The sequence below is a fragment of the Dipodomys spectabilis genome, unplaced genomic scaffold, assembly GCF_019054845.1.
Source record: "Dipodomys spectabilis isolate Male_0828 unplaced genomic scaffold, ASM1905484v1 ptg000187l, whole genome shotgun sequence".
In the NCBI taxonomy this organism is placed as follows: Eukaryota; Metazoa; Chordata; class Mammalia; order Rodentia; family Heteromyidae; genus Dipodomys; species Dipodomys spectabilis.
In genome coordinates, this window is record NW_024870864.1 from 10,083,493 (window position 1) to 10,096,590 (window position 13,098).

Genomic DNA, 13,098 nt, shown 5'->3' on the forward strand with positions numbered 1-13,098 from the left:
AGCGGCTCACATCCTTCACATTGAAGACAAGGCAGGACAGTGTAACATCTAGGTCCATGCAGGTAGCACAGAGCCCCAGCTCTGCTCATGAAAGTGACCTGAGACCTGGCTTCACTGCCACTGGCTTCCTTCTCTGCTGTTCATTTGCTATTCATGCATCAAATGTAGAGCACTCCATCCTGAGAGAGAGAACTTGGGAGGGAGGCAGAGAGAGAAAATGGCATGGCAGTGTACAGTACTAAGTTTTAAATAGCTGGTGTGATAGAATGTCAGTTAACATCACCCTGATGCACTGAAACCTGCGCTTCAATCTCTGGGCCACGTGAAAAAACCATTCATTATTCACTCTGAGAACCTCACCATCTAATCGTTATTTCACATACCCACACCAATGAAAGAATTTGCTCTAAATAATTTTATTCTAAGTCATAGAATCTTGCTCTCGGCTTTACATAACAGGAAGTTATAGAGCTGCAGATACCAACTCCTGGGCAAACTTTCAAGTTTGTGACAAATGTTAATTGCACTTAAAAAATTAAATAGGCAGTGAAAGGAAGATGCATTTATAAAGACGTCATTCAACAGGGAGTTTACAGTTGGGTTTGTTTTCCTTGATTACAAAAATTCCAAACCAACTCAAACCCAGGGTTTACAGAAGGGCTTTCTCTCTCCTAGGGCCAAACTAGAACAAAGGATGAAAAGGGTTTCAGTGAACATGAAAATAGCTTGGGTGGTGAGAGTGGAAAGACTTGAGGTGGCTGCTGAGCACCAGAACACAATGTTGCCTGGTTGAGAGAAAACAAATAAATCTCGTGTGAGACCACAGCTATATGCACTTCCGTGTTGACTTCAGATATCTTTCCCACAGTCAGGACACAGGATGTCATCCCTCTCTGTCAGGAAGCCCCGCCCTACCAAGGACAGGGAGCACTTCTTGCAGTTAAAGCAGTCGTTGTGCCATTGCCGTTCTTCAAAGGAGATGTACTTGGTGCCTCCAAGTCCTGCGAACAGAGAAGAGTTTACGATGGGCGAAGGAGGATGGACAGGGTGTAACTAGGACGGAGAAAGAAAAACTGAGCCTGAGAAAGGAATTCTGGTTTGATCCATGGCAGTTTCCAAAGTGTGATGGACACAGGATGACTTTTTAGTGCCTCTGATCTGAGAATTCAAATATAACCAGCTAGTGTGCAGAGCCTTGTGCTCACAAACATTAGGAAGCAGATGCAGACAGGAGCTCTGAAATAATGGGATGAATTCTATGGAAAAGTACCTACTCGTTTACTTAACTGTGCTCTTCACCGAAATGAAGTTCCATGAAAATGGAGCAGGTTTCTCTTAGGCCTTTGCTGGGTGCTCCAGGTATGTGTGATTTAATGAATCATGACAGGGAGTTGGAAGAGGAAAAGGTTGAATGGCCTCATAGAAAGAGTGATAATGGCAAGGGGCTGGTTGGTCCTGCAGAGGGCCAGTCCTGAGATGATCTCTAGAAACTGGAGCTAAGGAACACAGGTACAGGGAAAGTGGTAGGGTCACAATGGAGGAAGATGGGCTGCTGACACAGGAGGATCTCACTATAAAGTGCTAGTGCTGGAAAGACACTTTTCTCCCCACCAGTACTGGGGTTTGAACAAGACCCTGAGGTCTTGTACTTTCACTTGGCTTTTTAAATTTTTTTTCCATTTTCTTTTTATTGGTCATGGGGGGCTTGAACTTTGGGCCTGGGCACTGTCCCTGAGCTCTTCAGCTCAAGGCGGGCACTCTACCACTTGAGCCACAGTGCCACTTCTAGTTTTCTGGAGGTTAACTGGAGATAAGAATCTTACAGACATTCCTGCCCAGGCTAGCTTTGAACCAAGATTCTTAGATCTCAGCCTTCTGAGTAGCTAGGATTACAGGTGTGAGCCACCAGCACCTGACTTCACTTGGTTTTTTCATTCATGGATGGTGCACCATCACTTGAGCCATGCTTTGAGCCCAACATTTTGCTGGTTAATTGGGCAATAGACACTTGAGTTTTTTCTGCCTGGGTTGGCTTTGAAACACAGTCCTCTAGGTTTCAGCCTTCTGCATAGCTAGATGGGAGCCAGAGTCTACCTTTGCATTGCCAAAGTCTAATACATTCACACTTTACTCCTGAATTACACACTAGGCTCCAGTATATACTTTCTGTGTATGTGCTGAGTCTGCAGCTTGAACTCAGGGCCTAGGCACTGTCCCTGAGCTTTCTTGCTCATGTCTAGCATTTTACCACTTGAGCCACAGCTATGCTTACAAATTTTTGGTGGTTAATTGGAGATAAAAGTCTCATGGACTTTTCTGTTCAAGTTGATTTTGAATAGTGATTCTTGGATCACAATGATTCTTAAATCTCAGCCTTCTGAGTAGCTAAGATTATAGGCAAGAGCCATTGGGGCTAGGCTACCTCCAATATTTTTTTGTGTATATGCTGGTCTTGGGGCCTGAACTCAGGACCTGGGCAATGCCTCTGACCTTTTGTGCTGAAGGCTAGCACTGGAGTCACACAGCCACTTTTGGCTTTTTAATGGTTAACTGGAGATAAGTATCTTAGGGACTTTCCAGCCAGGAAAGGTTAGCTTTTGAACAGTGATCTTTATCAGCCTCCTGAGTAACAAGGCATAAGCCAATGGTACCCAGCTTATCTCCATTATTTTTAATCAAGATAGTAACTCATTTTGACTTCTGACTCGTGTTTGATGACCAATCTCCATCGAAAGTGTAAGGTGCCCTCCCCCACTATAATATCAAGGCTAAATGGAGTGTACCATTGACCATCCTGAAGCAAAATACATCAAAAAGCTAAGGGACAATGCCAGGGTTCTGAGTTCAAGCCCAAGAACCAGTACACACACACACACACACACACACACACACACACACACACCCATAAGACCTCTAAGAGCCAGCTCTGCTGCTAAACCTGAGAATGCCAATTTTCACCATGCTCAGCAGGCCACAGGCTTCCAGTTACTAGGTGGGTTATGGGGGAAGAAGTCACCGGCTGATGTGTAGGCAAGATACCAAGGACAGAAAAGTGGGAAGGAGAAAGGCATGCTGAGAACAGCTTCAAGGAGGCCTGGAGGGAGGGAAGTTTCAGGACATCAACACTACCACATGACAAAATCCAGGCCGTATTTGACCTTCAGATGTTACACAAGGCAGATGACCCATGCGTGGTCACAGGCAGGTCTCCCCAGGATACTCACCGCTGATGGGGTTGGTACACCCAGCACACTTCTTCGCATACAAATCACAGAAGCAGGTCAGGCAATAGGCAAACTCATCCCGGGCTGTGAAGCGCTGCCCTGACAGCTGCTTCTTGCAGGCTGTGCACACGAAGCACTCCTTGTGCCAAGGCTGATCCCGGTAAGTGACACCTCCCATGGTGATGGGCTGGTGAGACAGCGAGAGTTAGTGTGGCTCTATCCTTACCAGATACCCTCTGCCTCCACTGTTGGAAATGGATGAGGTGTGAGCCTCACTCAAAAAACATCCAGTTTGTTCAAAGTCATGAAGAAACTGTTCTACAAACCTTACCTCCCATGGAAACAACTCTGTGTACTTCTTTCTTCTTTAAGCCAGTACTAGGGCTTGAACTCAGGGCCATGGTGCTCTCCATTAGCTTTTTGCTTAAGGCTGTGGCTCTTGAGCCATAGTTCCACTTCTAGTTTTTTGGTGCTTAACTGGAAATGAGTTTCACAGACCTTTTTCTCCAGGCTGACTTCAAACTGAGATCCTCAGATCTCAGCCTCCTTAAGCAGATAGGATTACAACAGGCATGAGCTACCAAAGCCTGGTATAGGGCCTCACCCTCTTGCTTTGCTTGCTTTTTTTTTGAGTCATTCTCTTTATTAATGGCTTCTTAAATCGTTTGTAAACTTCAGAATCCTTTAATTTATGAAATATTGAATGCTTTACAATGGACCTACCCCCAAATTTAAAGTGAGTATTACTATTAATGGTTCACCCTTTATCCCCCCCAACATTTCTGTGATTCTCCTTTCCCCAGGAATATTTATAGAAAATAATGGGAATCCAGAAGGTGTGCATACATAAGGTGTCTCTTCTACCTGTAATTCCACCTCTAGTCCTATACCTCACCCCTCACCCCTCCCTACACCCCATCAGCCAACTCAGGTTCAGCTCAGCCTCAGCACTGCTTCCTTAGAGAATCCCATACCCAACCCCCGACCTCCACTCCACAGCTTAGTCCAGGTCCTTTCAATATATTTACTCTATAGCATACATGTCAATAGCCACCTGGCTGGATGGACAATACAGTAAGTTCCATCTAATCCAAAGTCTGGGAGTATCTTGTCTAGACTCAGGTTCCTGCTGCCCTGGGGCTTTGTTCAAAGATGACTCTGGTGTAAATGAATACTCTAACATTTAGGGGACATATACACCCTGATGTGCATCCCATAAGAACATGCTGCCTTCATTTCTGCAAGTGAGCAGCCCACACAGGTGGGCAGGGATGGCAGGAGGGAGGGTTGTAGAAGTAACACCCTTGGATCTTGAGAAAAAGAGGAACAGATCAGTGCTCAGAGTTAAGCTGTGAAAATGATTTCACTACTTATTTGGCTTAGAAAACCCCACAAAACCATACAAGTTAGGAGGTTTCAAACACATTTTTTTTTTTTTGTCGGTTGTGGGGCTTGAACTCTGGGCCTAGGCACTGTCCCTCAGCTCTTCAGCTCAAGGCTAGCACTTTACCACTTGAGCTATAGCGCCACTTTTGATTTACTGGTGGTTTATTGGAGGTAAGAGTCTCATGGACTTTCCTGCCCAGGCTGGCTTTGAACCGTGATTCTCAGATCTCAGCCTCCTGAATAGCTAGGATTACATGAGCTACTGGCACCTGGCTTCTCTGTTCATTTTAAGAAAGCCTGTCTAGTCAGGTACTGGTGACTCATGCTTGTAATCCTAGCTATTCAGGAGGTTGAGATCTGATGATCCCAGTTCTTTTATCTCCAGTTAACCAGCAAAAGGCCAGAAATGGAGGTGTGGTTCAAGTGGCAGAATGCCAGTCGAGTAAAAAAGCCAAGTGAGATCATGAGTTCCTGAGTGCAAACCTCAGCATCAGCACAGAAAAAAAGGCGGGGGGGGGGGGGAGGGGTGGATATGAACAAGGGTATAAGAATCAGCATCAGCACATTAAAAAAAAAGGGGATGGATGTGAACAAGGGTATAAGCCATCAAGTGTCTGGACACTATCATTGTAGAGAAGCAGTGCGTATTATCTCCCATGAGAATGGCAGAGGACTCATCCCAAACAGGCTCCATTCAGTTGGTGGCCCCCTAAGGATTAGATTTTTGCTTCCAGGCTCACAAATGCAGAGAGCACACTGAAGTTTGGGAGCCAAATGTAGGTCCTGGGCGTGGTTTACACCCAGTGAACCAAATACCTGGATGTGCCACTCTCTGCACTTGCTAAGCTTGTGGACATAATGGGCCCCACACAAGCACCTCTACCATTGAAAACCATGCTGTCCCCCAACCCGAAGGTGCTTACAGAACACAAAAAAGATACCCCAGAAGAAGTCGAAGAAACCAGAGCATACCAAAATCCCATGTAAGACAAATGCAAATGCACAGCGGAACTCTGCTCAAGAGCTGGTACAGATCCTAACTACATGGAGACCCTCGGAGCTACGCAAGCTTTGGAGCCATCTCTGTGTGTGACAGAGAACGCAGCAGGAAACTAGGCTGCCCTCTGAAGGACACATGAAGGAGCGACATGGTGTTCTGCAGGTGTGCAACTTCTTTTCTGTAACCCAACCGTCATGACAGAAGTAGCTCATATTCAAGTTGATCATTTAATGAAGATCTGTCCCTTCTCCACGGAGCACCTCCTCCACCATTCTCTCACATGTTCATTCCTTCCTACTTGCTGCCTCCTCTTCCTCTCTCACTCCATTTTTTCTCCCCTTATTCCTACCCCTTCCCTTCCACATCTTCTCCTCTCCCTCATCCACCTACCCCCTTCTCCCCATTCTGTGTGTGTGTGTGTGTGTGTGTGTGTCGGGTAAGGTGGGTAACTGGGACTTGAACTCAAGGTCTGAGCTCTGCTCAAGGCTGGTGCTCTACCACTTGAGCCACAGTTCAACTTCCAGCTTTTTACAGGTTAAGTGGAGATAAGAATCTCATAGACTTTTCTGCCTGGGCTGGTTTCAAATCCCCCCTCTCAGCTTTTAGCATCCTGAATAGCTAAGATTATAGGCTTAAGGGACCAGTACCTAACCTGTTATTCCCCCATCAGCTTGACAAAGCTTTGAGAACAAAGGTGCTCTCTAGGATCAGGTCATAAGAGTGACCTGATATTTGGAATGTTCTCAAAGAAGGCAGGCTAAAGGATTTTTCTCACAGAGCATCACAGTGCTTATTTCTTTGAGAAGGACCAGAGCACAACCCAGGTCATAAAATGAATGGAAGCTCATGAGAATACAGAGGTCAGCTTTCATTCCAGTATGTGTCACAGGCAGTCTTTCCTTCAGAAGGGGACATGATCATGGACCATGGAGACAAACTGACAAGGACAAGCCAAGCCCCAGGGAGCACTGCCCTACCTTTTTGCACTGAACACACTGCAGGGCGTATTGCTTCTCATAGCAGGGCACGCAGAAATTCTCATTGTCTTTAGGAATGAAACTCTTGGTTCCAATGGGCTGCTGACAGCGGTGGCAGATGAAGCAGGTCTCGTGCCAGCTGCTGCCCTTGTACTCCATCTTGCGAGTTCCTGTAGTCAGAATGAAAACAGCACAACCGTCAGACTGGCCTGCAGTCTCAGCAATCTGCGATCAAAACAGGGCTGGCTATATCTGACTTTGAGACTGGAGCAAGTCTCTTCAGCTCCCAAAGGTTTGCATGCAAATGTGGGGGACAGGGCTTTGTCTTTTGATTCAATGCAATACACCTACCTCCTATGCATGTACACAGGAAGCACTTGACATTTGATTGTTATATATGGTTAGGAATTTTTAAAAAAGGGATTCAGAATTACAAAATACCAAGAGGAATCTGGCACAGCTCAGTCTAGCCTTTCTGGGGGACAACCTGACATACAGGGACTACAGCGGTCCTCCAATTTGTGGCTTTAGTGACCTCTGAGCAGTCTCAAACTGAAAATAGTAAATGGCAAGTTCCAGAAATGAACCATCCAAGTAAACAAGAAACACTTCTTCTTTATGTATGTGTGTGTATGTGTGTGTGTGTCCGTGGGCCGGGGAGGGAATTGTGGTTGTAGGGCTTGAACTCAGGGCCTGGGGTGCTGTCCCTGAGTTTTTTCTTTCTTTTGTCGGTCGTGGGGCTTGAACCCTGGGCTGGGCGCTGTCCTTGTGCTCTTCAGCTCAAGGTGAGCGCTCTACCGCTTGAGCCACAGCACCACTTCCGGTTTTCTAGCGGTTTATTGAGATAAGAGTCTTATGAACTTTCCTGCCAGGGCTGGCTTTGAACCGTGATCCTCAGATCTCAGCCTCCTGAGTAGCTAGGATTACAGGCGTGAGCCACCGGCGCCCAGCTTCTCTGAGTTCTTTTGCTCAAATGTCGCACTCTATCACTTTGAGCCACAGCTCCACTTCCAGTTTTTGAGTGGTTGGAGATGAGAGTCTCACAGGGACTTTTCTGCACAGGCTGGCTTTGAGCCTCAATCCTCAGATCTCAGCCTCCTGAAAAGCTAGGATTACAGGTGTGAGCCACCAGTGCCCAGAGCCAGTTATTCTCAAATTGCATGCTGGTTAGTGTGAAGAAATGTCATGTTGTCTGACCCAGGCTATCTGAGACCTGAATCATTCATTTGTTCAGGGTATCTACACGGTATATGCTAGCCACCTATTAGTCACTTGGCAAACTTGGTTATCAGATCAGTTAACCATGGTATCACACTGCTTGTATTCATGTAAACCTTGCCTTACCTAATCTATAGAGTTGGACACTATTTGTTTCTAGGCATCCACTCGGGTTCTGGGAACAGATCCTCCAAGGGAGTGGGAGGGTGGACTAGTATGCAAGTTCCTGATGCACTTTTGTTAATAAACATTTTCCAAGAGATGGAAGGGGCTGGGGAGTGGATGGATTGAGGAACTTACAACACTCGCTTTATGCAACTGGCTACACCAAGTGGTGATGCATGTTCATGTGTCAGGCTCTATGCCATGGGACATCATGTGCCACTACTTGATATGTTTCCATCGTTCACTCCTCTAAGCCAGCCATGTCCTAAAGAGAAACGCTTTTTGGCTCACGTCAGAATCACCATCTACTTTCGCTCACATTAAGTTCTCCACATTTGTTAACTGGTATTTTTCCTATTCCCCTCTCCCCAGCCCCCCCCCCCCCCGCAAAAAAATATATGCATATTTATAGCATGAGCTAATTCAAGACAGAAGATGTACACACACACAGTATAAAGCAGAAGAAAGACTTGAGGAAATGAATGTGACAGAACAGGAAATAGAACAATGTTTCTTATACCCGGGATGGCTCAGGGGCTAGTCCACTAAGTGTGGCCCATGGGCCAAAATCCTACATGTATTTTCAGAGGTTTTATTTTTTGTGCTTTAATTATTTTTTGTTGTTTTGAGGCACTGAAAATGGAGCCTACGCCTCCTGCATAACCAGGCAAATACTCTGCTACTGATCCACACCTCCAGCCCCACAAAGACCCCCCCATCAAGGAGGTTTTATGGAAGAACTGTTACACCCAAGTCATTTACTTCCACTGTCTACTGTTGTGTAGTAATGTACTGTTATGCAGTTGTACAGAGTAGCTATGGTGAGTAGCTGTGATGGAGACTTTACAGTCTGAAAAAGCCTCAAACTATCTGGTGGTTCTTTGTTTTGTTTTTTTGAGACAGGGTCTCACTATATAGCCATAGCTGGCTTAGAACTTGAGATCCTCCAGTTTCTGACTCTTGAGTGATGGGATTACAGGTATGATCCACCACTCCTGGATCATCTAGTTCTTAATGGAAAAAATGTACAGCCCTGGCCTTACATAAGGGACAGGGACTATGGCAGGATAGGTACACACATAAGACCTCATCGTGGAATGGAGTAATGGCTGGAATGAGATTGTATGCTTGAGACCAGGGAAGCACGCAGGTAGCATTCAGGAGCCTACAACCTAGCTATTAGCTAGAAATCCAAACATAATAATGATGATCCAAACCACTAAGTTAAGACTGTATTCCAACTGGTTAAAATACAGGAGCAGAATTTCCATGTCTGGGGAACTTAGGAATGCGTTGAGAATTATTTTTTTTTGTTAGGTGTCATTCTTGGGCCACTTTCTCAAGTGTCCAATACCAGACATTCGGTCTCCACCACACATAGATGTCTATAAAATATGCGGGATATGTGTGGATGATGTTTGTAACCTCAAAGCTGAGGTTATTATCTGGAATTTAACCCTAAAGGGACAGATTCTGAAACAAATACTACATCAAGCAATTGGATAAAATGGTAAAAAAATGGCAGAAAGAGTTTAACACACATTTTAGGATGGTTATCCCTAGCCTCCTGGGGTTTCTTTACCCATGTATGCCTTTACTACTTGTTCCTTTAATATCTGACCTTCACTCCGATCAGGCTGGCCAGAAACAACTGGATTAGTGACAAGGGGGCAGTTATGGTCCTAACTAAAGCACATCCTTGGTGTGCTCTGAAGTTTGCCATATCAACCCCTGTGCTGGGAAAGTCTCCCAATAGGGAAGGCATTGGGCAGGTAGATTCTGAGAGGCAATCTAAGAGCTACTGAGCGCTGGGCTTACAGTTCTGAACTTATTATACACGGTTGCCAGCAGGGGGCAGGAGAGCACCTTCTGCTAAGATAACTGGTGCCATGCAATCTCCAGCAGAGGGAAATCTTTGTGGAGGAAGTGGTATGATTCCGAATTATCAGACAGGCAAGGAAACAGAAAGCTAGCTGGGTGAAGGTCTAGATGGTGTCCATTCTTGAGCCTGTTCCAAGGCATCTGTGGAGACCTCTCCCAAGGAGTTGACAAGAACTGGTGTATATGGCGGGTGGGCGGGTGGGCGGGGGGGAGGGGGGCGTGCGGGGAGACGGGGAGGGGATATGCACTGGGGATTGAACTCAGACTCTCAAACTCTCACTCTCAAACTCTCACTTTTTCATTCATGGTGGCATGCCTCTAGTACTCTAGTCTTAAGGAATTTTCTGCCTGGGCTTGGCTTCAAATGGTGATCCTCAGCCTTCTGAATAGCTACAATTACAGGCATGGCTAGCAATGGTTTGATATTTTGTAGGATCTTCAAGAAACTGATCTGTGAGGGGTACAGGTTGATGGGGAGTTTTCACTTGGGACAGGTGTCTTGTTATAAACCTAAATTCTACCCCAATAAGAAAGCTCAGGGACAAGCGCCTAGACCCTGTGTTAAAACCCAAGAATGAGTTGTTGTTTTTTTTTAATCAACTGTGTAAAATACCCCAAAGATTTCCTTCATTTCCAGTATCCACCCACAACCCTTCTCCAGGGGTCCAGATTCTACTCATCGCCCCTGCTTCTTCAATTTCTGGAAATCATCTCTGCAGCTTCAGGAACAACACCAGAGTGTCGATGATAGTGTCTGAGGCCACGTGGATCTGAACTGCATCTGGGGAAGTCTCCACCATGGGCCTCAGCTATAGACTGGTGACTGGGTGACTGACGTGAGCACTCGCCTAGCCAATGCCAGCCCTCAGAATCCCCTCGGTGACAAGAGGCCCTGTGGCATCTCCTCTGTTGAGGACAGAGCGCAACCTGACCTGGCATGATGGTCTTCTTACATTCTTGGCACTTGGACGAGTACTCGTTGGAATAGCAATCGGTGCAGAGCAGCTGCTCCTCCTTGGCCGCGAAGGGTTTGTCCACCAGCGAACTCTTGCACTGGGAGCAGTGGAAGCAGCCCTCATGCCAGTGCCTCTCTTTGTAGGACAAGTCCTGCAGAGCCAGACACACGGGTGGTAAGAGGCAGGGCAGGGGGCGTGCAGAGCTCCTCACGACTAACCCCCAAGCACGGACATTGTGCAACTTACAGGGGCCAAGGAACAATGAAGGGGAAGGCCTGTGGGCCTTCATGCATGTGACCATCACATGGCTGACATGTGCATGCGCATGTGTGAAAGGGACAGACAGAAACATAGACAGATCCTTCCTAAAAGTAGATGAAAGTACAGTTCCCTCACATTTTGCTGTAAAGATAACCAGAAAGCGGACCAGTCTGCTCACAGGCATGGAAGAGAAGCCCTGGACATTGGGATGTTCACAGACTGAGAACCCTGAGGTCATGACCTCAGGTTAGCTGGTGGAAATGGAGTGGGGGTAAGTGGTCAGGAGAATCCCTGTGAAGGGGCACTGGTTCCATGTGGCCTGCTCACAAAGAGGCAAGGAAGGTCAGGGAAGGGGGTGGTGAGGGAGGGTGAGAGAGAGAGGGAGTGAGGGAGAGAATGGGATATGGAGTGCTAGGTGTCAGGCTGAAGGGGACACACAAGCAAGGGGCTGGGGTGAGAGAGTTCACAAGCAGGTGCATTAGGATGAAGGTTTCCTTGTCCAAGAACATGGATTTCAGTTCCTCCAGAAGGCCTGAGTAACTGAAAGGAAAGAGAGGGTATGACAAATGGATATTAACATAGGGATAGGAGCAGTGAGGGTCTGCAATGGGCTGTATTTTTGGCAGAAAATAGGGCACAGATGGAAGAGGCATAGAGAGACAGAATCCTAATTTTTTTTTTTTTTTTTTTTTAGCAAGGATGAAAAAGACTAGTGGCTCCCATCTGCAATGCTAGATGCTGAGGAGGCTGAGGATCACTATTGGAAGCAAGTCCAGGCAGAGAACTCCAAGACTCTTATGTCCAATTCATTAGCAAAAAGCTGGAAGTGGAGGTGTGCCTCAAGCAAGTGTCAGCCATGAGCAGAGAAAAAAAAAAAAAAGCTAAGCAAGAACACAAGGACCTAAGTAAGTTCAAGCCTCAGTACTGGCACCAAAAGGAAAAAACAAGAGCCACAGAGAAAGAGTAGACCAGTCCAGGAGGAGGAGGGATGAAAAGAAGGAGAAAGAAGAGGAAGAAGAAGAGAAGGAGGAGGAGGAAGATAAATGAGTGTAGGAGAGATGAAACTCTGTCACTCTATATGACCCTTGACCTTGTATGAGGAAGAAGAGAGCTTTTCATCATGACCTGCTTAAAATCACATACGGCCTACTGAACATATTAACACCAAATTAAAACTGGTCTCTTCATATTCCACTTTGCCTTACAAGGGCTATTGCTCTATAGCTGTCCCAGCCATCATCCATGTATTAATGAGGCAGGAATAGAACTGAAGGCTGGTGCGTGGTCTCCCAAGCCAGGTTCCAGATGGAAGGTATCCTGAACACCACGTGGGAGATGCATCATCTCCCACAGCGTTACTGTCACCCACGCTGAAGTCATACCTGGAGGGATGCCAGTGTCGGCTGCAAAAATCAGCTCTTGATTAGAAAGTCCTGAGACACCCACCAAACTAACCAAAATTATACATTTTATTTTGCTGAAATACCACTGTGTGTGTGTGTGTGTGTGTTTTCCCAGAATTGAAAGTTATTTGACTTGATCCCTTTGTATATGTGGTCTAAACATAAAGAAAGTTTTTGAAAATTTAAGTGTTGAACCGGGGGTGCCTTCCCTGCCTAAGGACTGGCTTCCTCAAACATCTTCAAGTGAGATTATTGCGGATGCAAGATGATAGAGAATGAAGATGATGCTGGGTATCTATAATCCTAGCTATTCAGGAAGCTGAGATCTGAGTATCATGACTCAAAGCCAGCTCAGCTCAGGCAGACAAAAATCCCTGAGACTTCTCTCCAATGAACTAGGAAAAAAAACAAAGCCTGAAATGAAAGTGTGGCTCAAGTGGTGGAGAGCCAGTCTTGATTAAAAAAGCTTAGTGAGAGTGCCAAAGGCCTAAGCCCTAGTACTGGTATGTACACACACACACACACATACACACACACACACACACCACGAATGAGTATGAGACAAGTATAAAATGTTCTCCAAGCCCAAAGCCTGGCCTCCTTTCTGAGTGAGGTTTACCCTTCCCA

The 13,098-nt window shown here is 46.2% G+C and overlaps 1 protein-coding gene across 1 annotated transcript in view; it reads right to left on the bottom strand.

Moving 5' to 3' along the window:
- Window positions 1-405: 405 nt before the first annotated feature.
- Window positions 406-13,098, bottom strand: part of Fhl2 (four and a half LIM domains 2) — a 39,323-nt gene continuing 26,630 nt past the window's right edge. Inside the window, exons 3-6 of the mRNA XM_042695404.1 lie at window positions 10,784-10,958; window positions 6,588-6,757; window positions 3,225-3,411; window positions 406-1,001 (exon numbers count right to left, since the gene is read on the bottom strand). Of these exons, the coding sequence (XP_042551338.1) occupies window positions 850-1,001; window positions 3,225-3,411; window positions 6,588-6,757; window positions 10,784-10,958 (684 nt within the window). The 3' untranslated portion in view covers window positions 406-849. The remainder of the gene's footprint in view (window positions 1,002-3,224; window positions 3,412-6,587; window positions 6,758-10,783; window positions 10,959-13,098) is intronic.